The sequence below is a fragment of the Gasterosteus aculeatus genome, chromosome 15 (genome assembly GCF_964276395.1).
Source record: "Gasterosteus aculeatus chromosome 15, fGasAcu3.hap1.1, whole genome shotgun sequence".
Taxonomy (NCBI): domain Eukaryota; kingdom Metazoa; phylum Chordata; class Actinopteri; order Perciformes; family Gasterosteidae; genus Gasterosteus; species Gasterosteus aculeatus.
Window position 1 is genome coordinate 9,932,984 of NC_135703.1, and position 13,197 is coordinate 9,946,180.

Sequence of the window (13,197 nt, forward strand, 5' to 3'; positions counted from 1 at the left end):
AACTCAAGATTTAGGGTGCACTGCTGCTCACGTTTCAACATTAATGTTTGCAACAAACTTTTGTAGTTTTAATACACTGCTCCAAAAATCATTGTTAACGAATGCTTTGGTGGTGGGTCAGTGATGGTCTGGGTATCGGAGTGGGATCCTCGAACCCATCATCAGACCCCACGATCACCTGACCTAAACCCGATAGAACACCTCTGGGCTCGTCAAACTTTACAGGAGCTCACTGATGAGCTTAGACAGATCTGGGAGGACATTGCACAAGACGCCATCCGTTGTCTCATTAGGCGCATGCCGCAATGTTGTCAGGCATGCATACAAGCACGTGGGGGCCACACAAGATATTGAGAAGCATTTTGAATTGCAGAAATTGAATTTTGGTAAATGGACTAGCTGCCGCCACATTTTATTCACTTGGATTTCTGGAGTGTCTATAAAATTGAGCTCTCTCTAGGCTGAAACCTTTATTTCCATCAAAAGATGGGACATCCTTTTGTTCGTAAGGCATTAAACTGTCCATATCAGGATAGATACCCAACATCATAATTTTCCCATTGAGATCTGATTTTCCCATTGAGATCTGATGTGTTTTCAAAGTGTTCCTTTTTTTTTGAGCAGTGTATCAACTACAACACATACCTAACTGATGGTTATCCATGGATGGGTTGGGATTCCTTCTACCAAACCGCAAACACACAGAATATTTTAACAGTAGGAGAAATAGCTGCAATCTTCTCCAGGGTGTTTTTAGTCACCCACATCTGCAGTCATGCTCATTTTCAAAGCCACTATTTCCTTTGCACCCATTTTAACCCAGTGTACTGCAGCTCAGGCCACCACAAGCAGGGTGTGTTTTACACATAATAATTCTATTTCTGCTTCCTTGTCTAAATGTCCATCTTGGTCATGTTGTTGAGGGCTTCGCTCCCTATTTTGTCCTCCAGTGTGCCTCACAAGCAGTATTCCATGATTCCACACACCACTCCATTCAAGTGTTTCAGGTTCTCTCTGGACAAATTTATACAATAAAGACGATATATGCATACAAATAAATGCAAACAGATGTGCCTGCTAAAAAAACGAAACTATTTCTTTAAGTGCAACAGATCATCTTGGGGTGTGGCTTGTGGAGTTGACCAGAGGCAGCTCTCCATCTGTGTTCCTGTCTGTCCCACCCGATGTGCCGACCGCAGACCGTTTGGCTGTCCCCTCAGATGGCGATTCACGGCGGTTTCTATCACCCGGCTTCCCCTCTCTTCTGTTGCCCAAGGCCCCTTACCTAACCGCCGCCTCGCTTTCCCTCCCAGGGAAGAGAGGACCATCCCTGTCAGTTGTCCCACATGGAGACTATTTTCAACACACCCGTATTCAGACACGATTTTTGTAAAACTTTGGCTCCAACGCAGGCAACCACGGGCCATTACGTGAGGAGAAATGTATACTTTACGATCCTCATCTATCATCTATAGTCTATCTCTGCCTCTATACAGGGCCCAGTGGTGTGTAAGTAACTAAGTATATTTACTAAAGTACTGTGCATAAGTCATTATTACAACTGTATGTTACTTTTACCACACTTCAAAACAAACATTGTATCATGTTTATTTGACACAGTAAATGCTTGCCCTGGAAAAACCAAGTATCAACATATACAGTACTTGTCAAAAGTGGAATATAAGATAATTCCAGTTTAAATTAAGGGGGTATTTACCTTGGGATCATGGATCTGACACTTCTAAAAAGTCTCAATTTAAGAGTGCAAATCCTTTTGGATAAAATTGACTGCCTATATCAGTGATTGTAATGGGAGATTCTGGATAGGTGTACCTTTAACTTTTACATTCTATTATAACTTGTTGGTGTGTTTTTAGCCATACAAAACAACCATAGTTCTATACCTGACAGGAATTCATAATAAGATAGGTTTGTATCTTGTCTATGTTGTTATGTGTTGCTTACGTGCTGGTATCCATTATTTATGTTTTTTGACAATCTTATTTACTTTTTCATCTATCGGCAGTGATGATGATGATGATGATGATGAGTATGAGTATGGAAAACCAGATAATCACCTGATGTCTTGATGGGTGTTTAATTCACAGTTGTAAAGGAAGGCTACTAGAAAGATTTTAAACTTTTGATTGTATCATGCTGCAACTAAGTGATAGCCAGGTGGAAAAGTAACAAGTAAGCCATACTTAATTTCTACCATGTTAGAAATCAACCCAAGTGTTCTTGGTGCAGACACTGAATTCCAACCTGCCCAAATGATTACTATTCTGTAGTTGACCTACAACCCCAATGCATTAGGTGCAATTGAAATGTTGATGATGGAGGATTGACCAGTTTTTTTGTGTAGTACTTACAGTACATGACATAGAAAGTCTAAAAAGTCAAAGTCAAGTTCAAAAAGTACTTCTGAAACAAAACTTTTTTTAGACATCTTTTATTTTGGTCATTATGCTTTACAGGACATAATGCATGTTCAGGGATACATCGTTGTTGATGGTATGGCAATTTTCTGGTGACTGATTTAATCATAATGGTCAATTTGACCATTACCATTTCACAATATTCAAGTCACCTACAAGGATGACACTTACAACATGGTGGACCAAAAGTATTTGTGTACTTTGAATAAGAGTATTGGTCACCCAACCAAAATAACAGTTACAAAAACAACAGAAAAAGAAAAACAGACAAACACTGAATTAAGAATCACCAGTTGAAGTCAATATTAAAGGAACAGAGTGGAAGAAGAAAAAGTCAGGACACAACACAGTTCTAACACCTCAATTTCACATGCTGTTTCTGTTAATAAAGCTAACGGATACTTGTGGATTGCTTCCCCCATCCCTGATACCTGTTCATAAATTAGTTTTCCTTCTTCTAAGCACCTATGTCTTGTAGTTTTCAAGTCGAGATGATTCTATTCCTCAAAGAAGGGTGAACTGCCTGTCGGTTTGAGGAAAAGGGACCAGGGAGTTTACTTAAATTTGAGAAATAGATTGCAAATTTGGTTGGTTGGCTTTTGGGAACTGCTGTATCAACGTATCACGTTGAAGCAATGAGGAACCCAGAGAAAGAGCAATGGACGTTCTCAGCGGCAAAGACACCAACGGCATCTTCATCGGGGATCTGTACATAGACTGTGTCCTGCTCATCAAGCAAGAGGACAGTGCTACCGGACATCTGGTCCACGAAGCCCTTGCTGTACTCATCATAAGTGAACATAACAGGCTGGCCATTCTTGTACAAAGCCACCAAGGCATTTGCTCCATTAACATGGAAGCTGTAGGAGAAATAGTAAACTCCGGGAACTTGGCAAGTGAAGATGCCAGTCTCAGGGTCATAGTGGTTCTCAGCATTGTACACAATCTGGTCAAACTTAATAGGGGTGCCATCAGCGGGGAAGGGGGTGATGAGAGATGCCGTGAAAGCAGACATGGGGGACTTGACCATAACCTCACCCATTCCCATGCCCTTCTCAAACGCAACCTCACCAGGAGGACCAGGGGGACCGGGAGGGCCAGCTGGGCCCATGGCTCCATCAACACCATTGTCACCGGGCTGACCAGGAGGACCCTGAGGTCCAGGAAGACCCTTAGCAGACACACCAGCAGGGCCAGAGGGACCAGGGAGACCTGGGTGTCCTTTTAGGCCTGGGGTACCAGCAGGACCTTGAGGCCCTGAAGGCCCCCTGGAACCTGGAGCACCATTAGAACCAGAGGCACCTGGCTCACCTGCGCGGCCGGGATGACCCTTTGGTCCGGCAGGGCCTGGAATACCTGGGGAACCTGGTGTACCAGGGGCACCAACATGACCTTTGTCCCCTGTTGATCCAGTGGCACCTCTGGGTCCAGGAGGACCAGCTGCACCTGGATAACCCTGCTTGCCTGAAAATCCCTGTGCTCCCTGATCTCCCTTGTTTCCCTTAGGTCCCTGAGCTCCAGTAGCACCTGTGTCACCTTTAGAACCAGTAGCGCCAGTTTCACCTGGGAAACCTGTTGCCCCCTGAGGTCCAGCAGGACCAGTGGGGCCTGTTGCACCAGTAGCGCCAGTATATCCTGTTGGACCTTGCTCACCCTTTGCACCTGTGGCACCTGTGGCACCTGTATTTCCCCTCTCTCCCTTTTCCCCATTTGCACCTGGCTTTCCAACTACTGAGGCCCCAGGGGCACCAGTGGCTCCAGTAGGTCCTTGGTGGCCTTTAGGGCCAGCTCCACCAGGCAGACCTGGGGCACCATTCTCACCTGGTTTACCAGGCATACCTACACCTGGGGCACCTGTGTGTCCCTTAGGTCCCTGTGGTCCCATGGGACCTGTAGCACCATCCCTACCTGGGGTTCCTGACTTGCCTGGCTCCCCGGGCATACCTGCTTGTCCTGGCTTTCCAACTCCAGGCTCACCTGGCTGTCCAGGTGCACCCACGGCTCCTTCTGGCCCTGTCTCACCCTGAGGTCCTTGAATTCCCACCCCTCTATCACCCTTAGCACCTGTCAGTCCAGGTACACCTGGATGTCCTTTCAGACCAGGCTCTCCTCTAGATCCCCTTGGGCCAGGAAGACCTGAAGGTCCAGGCTTGCCAGTAGCAGAGAGGCCTGCAGGTCCAGGGCTTCCAGCAGATCCAGGGGCTCCCCTTGGTCCCTGAGAGCCAGGGGCTCCAGTGTCTCCCTTCTCTCCAGGTGCTCCATGGCTGCCAGGTTTGCCAGGTCCACCTGGGGAACCAGGTTTGCCAGCGACGGAGCGTCCAGGAGCTCCAGGAGCTCCAGGAGGTCCTTGCGGGCCAGGCAGACCTTCAGCGCTCTCACCTGCGGGGCCAGGAGGGCCAGGAGGCCCCTCAGGGCCAGGCTCACCTGGAGCACCAGGCTCACCTGCCACTGACACCACTGAGAACAAGAGAACAGGGAAGTCCATCAGTATCACTAAATACAAGAACCAAAATGTAACTAGTAGTTGAATTGATTATATTGATTTATTTTTTTAGGATATTATTAATTAATTTATAGGCCTACCTACAATATGTGTATCATTTTCATACAATCATATTCTAGAATACAAATCTGGTATTTCTGGTACATTTCATCCCATTCCAGGGACAAAAAGTATATGAGCATGGATGTACTAGCGAGCTCTGAGGTTTGAGTGTATGTGAGCTTTCATAGTATCTTGTGGATTGGCAAACCTTCATGTTCAGTCAACATCAAATATGAGATGAAAAATAGAAATGCTCTTATGAATGTTGCCCTCATTCATCAAAACTAAATTTAGAAACTGGTCTTGGCTTTCTTTTAAATGTTTTTATGTTCTGTTTTAAATAATATGTTTGATCTAGTTCTCATACTGTGCTGGTCAAAGAGCTTCAAGAGGTAGTGACCTGTCTGTCAAACAGCCTTTACTGTATTTGCTGCCTTGATGTGGTCACAAGTGTTTAAAGCTCAGTTGTTAGCAAACTGTAGCCGAGTTCAGATATAGCCAAACAGATGTTTCTACTTCTACGTCTTCTGTGTGAAGCAGGCACACCCAAACAAACCACACTTCTGGGTGACTGGACTGTAATTGACAGTGTCAGACTAAAAATAATTCACTAACAGCTACTTTCTCAAATAACAATTGTATGCTGTTTCACACAAAAGTAAAGCTTCATATTTTATATTGCATTTGGCCACCACTCCAACACTCAAGACCATGCCATATTTACCATATTTGAACTGAAGGAAACTTGTGTTTAACATGAACTGAAATGTGCATTAAACAGCATGTCTGGAAGTAAAATAACAGACATCATTTAGTGGCCAGAATAACAAACTTTGAAAGATATATTTCAAATCTAACACACTCCATGTATATATGTAATAACTAAAGTCTACTCCAGACTACGTGAGTGTCCAAATGTATGCTCATACAGTGAATATTTAGAACCAGAAATTCAACAGGGCAAGGGCACTCTCCAAAAAGTATTTAGATTGTGCATATTGCATTGACGATCTTGATCACAAAATGGAAAAGTACAAAAATCCTTTACTTTAGAAAATGTGGTTGCTGTGCCTCTGTTGAATAAAATAATCCCCTCACTTCTAGGATCATGTATCAAATCCTATGACTGCTAGTAAAAGAAAATTGCAAAACTCTACAATGAAGGAATAAACCGTGATATCAGAATATTACATTTACACAAACTTTGGGATTGGTGTAGCATACATATTGTGGCAGCCAATTAGAAAACAAGTTTGTTCCAGCACAAGCTTTGGTTCAGATATCAAACTAAAGTGCAGCTGGCTGTGGCCAACATCTGTCTGGTTGCTTATGCTGCTCGTATTTGCCACAACCGAGATTCAAAGGAAAGGCTAAACTGTCGCAAATTGTCTTTTGAGAAGAAAATCGTAGTTAAGAGGCAACTTTTGTGAGGAAAAACTATACAAAAAGAGGGAAATGCTATCATGTTGTGTTGTAAAAACCATGTGAAAAACACATTGCACAGAGAGCAGGAAGCTGTGTTTACTTACCATGGCTCTTCACAGAGTAGGGCTGGTACTGAGGGGGGGCCTTCACCAGCTTCTTCACAACGTACCGGTCCCCATGGGCGGCTGTAAAGGCCACCATGATGGCGAAGATGCTTGCTACTCGTACATCCATCTTGCACGGTCAAATCTTCAAAGAAAGGAAGGAGACGGTGAGCACAACAATTAATGCGGTAAAAAAGTTTCAACAAGCTTTTTCTGTAGTTGCAGGTTATGTTACACAGCTTAAAATCGTTCACAGCTAATTGCACAAACTAGACATGTTTGCAAAAACTCACTCGGCAACAAATAAGATAGGTTAGAGTGATAGGGTGTGCATTTAATTATTTTATTTAATCTAGAGCATCCTTCTGGACATCCCGGGATGCCCCTAGCGAGCCCAAATCTGCCTCCTTTCCATTCCCTGCCAAGGACCCATGGCTTAGACGAAGCCTAGATTTAACTAGACTAACACCCTCCAGATAGAGATTTTTACAGAGTAAGAGAAAATACACATACCAGAATTCCAAGGGGGAAAAACAATCTCCTCAGCACCAGTGAGCTTCTGGTACTGCTGTATATCCTTAGGGTAGGAGCACAACTGAGGATATGCTGCCTTCCAGTACAATGATGAGGGTATTTATACTATATCTACCCTTTGCATCATAAAAAAGCCCCCACCATGCAAGTACCTCCCTCCTAGAGGGAGGCTGTAATTAGAAGACAGATCTGCCCAAAGCGGGCATGTCACATCAGGGTGCCGCCATGTCTTGAATATCCAGACACATGATTATCACTTATTTCAGTCTTCTGAACTATGAAATAATCGTGTACGATGCAAAAATAACCAAATACCTAAACAAAGATGCTATAAAGAAGAGATTAACTTAATGTAATTTTCCCTCTTTTTTTCATCTCAATACATTTCACATTTGTCTAGCAAACCTTTTACTTTTAGTATGCTTGTAGGATGTTTTTAACATTGAATGCTTATAAAACCCGGTGTTTACCCATTACAACATCAAAAATAGTCAAAGCACACAGTAGCCGCCCCATCTGCAAATTTACATCTTGTGCAGCCGGCTGGCGGAAACTCGAATTTAGCTTTTCTGAGTGTCTGGGCACCTCAGCGCCAGGTAAACATTTACATCTTACCATAAGTGCATTCAACCAAGAGGGTACAGACCCAGAACAACAATAATCAAGAAAGTGCAATTCCTTACGTACTAAGTACTATATATAAGTGCCATCGCAAGTGCTACCTAGTTGAGGATAATCAGTAGAGGTGTGTTTTTAGTTTGTGTTGGAAGCTGTACAGGCTTTCTGCTGTCCTGATGTCATTGGGGAGCTTATTCTACCATTTAGGAGCCAGGGCAACAAACAGTCGAAAAGTTGTTAAGTGTTTAAACAAGTGGTGGGGAAAGGTTGAACGGGTGAAAGTTAATAGAGATTTTGTTAACCTTAGATTGTCATGAACTTGAACATGAAATTATGGCTTGGCTAATAGAAGACAGGGAGGCCTTGATTTTGGCCTCTATTTCAGGATGAACATTTATCCTTAACTTGTGTATTTTTGTGAGTCCCACTCAAAACAGCTAATAAAAGTATATTAGGAGCCACTGGAAAAGAGATTTGTTTCTGCAGTCTTGTGAATGCTACCCAGTGTGCGACAGTACAAATGTTTGGCCACCAGAGGACAGGTTTTACTCTTCTACAGCAGCTCCCCATGCGTAAACTGCTGCTGTAGGGAAGGGGCCTTTGCCCTGTGGTCTCTTGTTATTTTTAAGTCCCCTCACTGCAAATACATCATCAGAGGTTTCAGGACTATTCCTACAATTACTGATGTTGTATTTCCTCCATCAGCGCCATCCTCCAATAATATCCTCCCACACCCTCCAGCTTGCCTTGCTTACTTTAAGATCCTCCAACTGTAATTTCTCAATTTAAGGTTGGCCACATAGGAACTGTATACACCCAAATAATCACATGTTCTCAGACACACAAGTACATGTGTAGGGTACTCTGTCCCACCCCATTGAGCCATTTATGGTACATGGTCTGTGTTCTTAGAATGTATAAATGCACATATTTCTGACAACATGTGTGTGTTTGCAGAATGATGATGACTGATTGAGGCCTTCACCATGTTTCTATTTGAGGCGCCTATACAACACGTGACAGCGATAGGCGAATCTCAACACGTGTGTAATTAAATATTCTTACACATGGAGCTTGTTTGAACGTTTTTTCTGTAAATTAGACCCAATTATCATCAATTTTCCAAAGTGCTACCTTTGCTGGCTTGTTGCGCTTAATCATGTCTGGCAAGCATTGTTTGAGTTTGCTTTCCTGTCAAAAAAAAAAAATGTAATTGGCATATGTTTCATTTCCAAATGTTTGAAATTCTTTTCAGAACTAAGACACGAAGGACAGCTGACAGCAAAGATGCAGACCGACTACCTGAGGCTGATTGATGAGAGACAAACGTCACTTTACATGTGCACATATCCTATTTTCATCTGGTCTGCACATGTTTGGTCTTGCTTTACCAACCCAGCATGTTTACTTTCTGGTTATAATATGTAATGTCATTCCAAAATCTCTTAATGCTTGTTTCCAGCTATGCCAGCTGTTGCAAGGTTTAGATGAGCTGACAGAGGAAGAGTGGGTGGAGTTAAGATTTTATGTTTATAGGTTGAGATTTTTCCAGTTTATTTATGTTTTCCAAACATTTCTATACCACTGCAGAAAAGCTGTTTTTAGTCAGTCGAGAGGATAATGATTAATCTCTTTATGCATAAAAAAGACAAAAACAACAACATGTATCCTCATCTGAACCTGCAAAGAGGAAGAAACATTCATGCTGAGCTTTGGAGCCAGAGTATACTTTGGCTTGAAGACTTGAATTAACAGTGTAATTTGGATGTTGTTTATATCCGTACAGGCTCGTTTTATTTTCTAAACACGCCACTGCATTCATTTTATGAACTCTGTGTCCTTGTGCTGGTGGTGAAATTAAAGGCTGTGAAAGAGCACAGTAGAGGCCTCTCTGCTCATCTCATTACAGCACCGCAGCAGCTTGATGTGGTCACCAGAATTCATTGTAATAACCATTAGAAATTAGATTTACAGTCTTCAAGCTAAAGGCCATGACGTTGCTTTGCTCCTATATTGTGGCGGGACCCTCACTGTAAAATACGCTTTCAGCTTCGTGGCACTTATACAACATAAAACCCTTTTACTGCATTTGGAAGAATGTATTTTTTAAAAATGTTTTTAATTTTGAACATAACACTGAGAACACATGCAAGCACATAAAATCCATTTGATGTTTGTTGTGATTTGAAAGTTGTGCTTTGGTAAACTAAAACTGTACATAAATAGATTGAACGATAAAAACAAGCATCAGAATTTGTGACAGGGCAAAACGTATTCTTCTGCTTCTTCTGCAGAGAACATCATTTGGCATTCTGACGTCCATCTTGTTCTGCAGGCCTTCGTTGGCATCTTAAATAAACCCTATTTCACGCAACTCCCGGGGGGAGTTCTGCCGGACAGCGTTACGGCCAACGTTACTGATGTTTGTGCTTGTTAACTTCAATGATAACAGTCTTTAAAAGAAAGGATTTTTAATTTTGACTGTTTTTGTTCGCTCTACTGGCCGGGAATCGATGTTTCTGGTTTCATGCTGACCGAGGCTCAACCCACACCCAAGAGGAAAACATAATTGGCGGTTGATGTAAGGGCCGCACACGTGAGTCAAGCAAGGCTAAAGATACACCATCACGGCTGGAATACAAATTTAATGTTCCAATAAACTTCACGGACCACTAAGAGCTAGTTTTAACTTTATGAATGGCAGACTTGCCGGGGGCCCTTTTGAATGATTGGTGGAGAAATTACAGGGTCGTGAAAGACAAACATGGACACAAAAGGAGCGGAAATGTAAAAGTAACTGAAAAATGGGGGTGGTGGCAACCTTTAAGAGTGCTGACGACCAGTTTGAAACCCCTTGATGCCGGGAAAATAAGGGAGAGGGATGACAAAGAAATGGTTGTATGTCCTTCAACAACTGCTGTACAAATGCGTGTACCTGCGTGAGTGTGATGCGGTGCGTTGCCATGCACATCTTCCTGAGGTTCAACAAGCAGCCAGGAACAACTTGTGAAACTTCACGGCGTTTTATTTTGGGAACAAATTCACTGTGTAATTACGTTGATGAGGTGGAAATCAAGAAAAACGAAAGCTCATTGCCCGTCAACCAAGTGCTGCTTTATCTCGACTGTGGGATTTGATTGTTTCCAAAGTTCGTTTGCCAAAAGTCTATTTCTGCAACGGCCTGACTCAGCTGCTGGTCTGAAGCAATGTTCTCAGTCTTTCTTTAGTTGAGGAGGTCGTAGCAGCCAAAAAGTAATTCAACTTGAACTATTCAGCCAGACGGGTCAGCTGCAAAAAAGCAGTTGTAGACAATGTACTGCAAAATGTCAAAAGGCGAGAACAACATATATAGATATTGTGGAGATGTTATGCATGATATTAAAAGAGGGCACTTTTTCATTTTCTTTATTTTCCAAATCCCTTCAAATGAAACAATAAAACAAAATCTCCCAGCCAAACAGATTACACCCTGCGTTAGGTTCCTGCTTACTGTGGGATCAAAGTGAAATCAAGCCACCTTAATGGATTTTCAGGTCTTAGGTGTATAGGTGAGGGGAGTCCTGTATTTAGGGATAATGACTAATCTGCTACATCAAGCCTGCGACAATTTCAGGTCTCACTGTCTGTGTCAAGCAGCGTCGGCCGTTTCACAACAAATGCCCCAAAAGACTTTCAGTGCGTGAAGAACTCTTTGGGAAAGACACAAGGATGAAAACGCCCAGGTCTCATAATGCAGAGTAAACTACATTAGAGCAGAGGTGGATTTATATTTGACTTGTTAGCTCATAATTACATTGACGCACGTATACTGCACTGAGAACGCACGGGGCGAACGTCACTTTCTGTGCTTGAAATGCAAAGTGACAGCCCGAGAAACACTATTTACACACTATGTCACCTTCTGGAGCACACGGTTAGCACCGCACCATAATGACTTGCCGAGAAACAAGACAAGTGTTGTTTCTGTAAACTACGTTTAGTTCCAGCAGCGTCTGTCTCTCTAAATAGGTGTTGGAGCTAAACTGTCAGTTCTTTGCCCACAGAATTCCCATATCTTTGCGGCGGTTTGGGAGTTTGCTTTGCTGGCTGATGGACAGCGCGTGGGCTGATAGTCCGGCCGGGGTCAGAAGCATTGTCCATCACAGAGTCTAAACGGTAAAACATTCCACATAATACTGTATAATATACACAAACAACATCATCCTGTCTACCCTCTATAAAAACATCCACCCATTAGCTCGACTCAGTCAGTCAGTTTGTTTGAGCAACCTCCAAATGGTCAACAAAAAAGAGTTTCAGTTTCAAGCTTCAGGTTTTGTGCTGTTGACTCAGAGGAGTGGCTCTCTGCAGATGTTTGGAAGTTTGACACAAGAGCATCCCGAAATAAATTGGGATTGAGAATTGAGAAACGTGCAAACAGAAGTTTCATTCCATATGGTTTGCACTTGGTTGGTTTCTTGGACTATTTGCATTATATTAAGAGACACGCCAAAGGTGGATCCTGAATGTAGAAAACCCCACATTGTGAGTTTGTCCAGGGCCTCACCAGTGTGTGTCCGGGGTAGTTCTTGCCTTCTGAAACACCCACCGTAAGGCAAACCATAGAGCTTCAAACGTGTAACCACAGGTCATTTGAAACTGCCCCTGACATTTAGACAAAACAAATCTGGAGTTTTAAAGTGTAAAAAAGCGGAAAATACAACTGAATCACAGGGATTTAACTTCAGTAAAGATATTTCATCAAGAAAATCTTTATTGAGCTCCTTTTAAAGGACCTACTAGACCTGTGCTTACATGAAATGAGCTGTAAAACATTCTCTAATTTTAGCAGCTAACGTCCAGTGTTCCGGACAATGTTTGTAACATTTGTATTCCCCTACCTGCCACTTGTTAAGAACGCCGAGGCAACAAATGGTCTGAATCCTGTGTATTACATAGATGAAAGCAATGGAAATGTAATTAATGACCACTACTCTTAAGTATTATCTCAGGGGCTCTGACAGAATTCTCTTTTTCAAACAGCTTTATGAATACACCAGTGGCGTGTTTCCTCCTGCGTGTAAACTTCACGGGTCACATTCTTCTTAGAGTTTATCAACATTAAACTACAAAAAAAATAAAGGCTCCCAGGTGGTCTGCGGGGCGGATGTTGCGAAGCGGAACAAGGCGTTTGTTACTCGGATGAGCCGACCGTTTCCCTGCAGTCAGCCTTGTTTTACTGACCCGGGGTCTAAAGCACAGAAAGAGAGCGAGTCATTGTGCGCACTCCTTAAGTCACCACCACTTCAGACCTGTTAACCCGACCAATGCACACGTGCAAAACAGAGCATCCTTTTGACATAATAACTATAATGTCACTTCCCAGAGCCAGAATACGGCCAAATTGCAGGATGTATAGGTTTAACTGCGATGGCAGCTTGCTGGAAGATCTTTCTAGGGCAGGCCTGATGACTATTATAGGACTCTGACCTTCTTTTCCGACAAAGAGCTTCTGTTAATCTCTTCTATAATTCCTGCACTGAATCCCTTTTTT

At 42.9% G+C, this 13,197-nt stretch overlaps 1 protein-coding gene across 1 annotated transcript; it reads right to left on the minus strand.

Annotated features, from left to right (window-relative positions):
* Positions 1–2,505: 2,505 nt before the first annotated feature.
* Positions 2,506–7,166, minus strand: col10a1a (collagen, type X, alpha 1a). The gene is made up of 3 exons (XM_040200341.2): positions 7,026–7,166; positions 6,513–6,657; positions 2,506–4,895 (listed from the first exon to the last, which is right to left on the minus strand). The coding sequence occupies exons 2-3, from the start codon at positions 6,640–6,642 to the stop codon at positions 3,061–3,063; spliced, it is 1,965 nt and encodes a 654-aa protein (XP_040056275.1). The 5' UTR covers positions 6,643–6,657; positions 7,026–7,166; the 3' UTR covers positions 2,506–3,060.
* Between the last annotated feature and the right edge of the window lie 6,031 nt (positions 7,167–13,197).

What these genes read in the sequence shown, in the direction of transcription:
- col10a1a (XM_040200341.2), bottom strand. Translation starts at nt 6,642, where the DNA reads ATGGATGTACGAGTAGCAAGCATCTTCGCCATCATGGTGGCCTTTACA. An exon ending in CTACTCTGTGAAGAGCCATG is followed by an intron (nt 4,896 to 6,512) that starts GTAAGTAAACAC and finishes TCTTGTTCTCAG; the next exon opens with TGGTGTCAGTGGCAGGTGAG.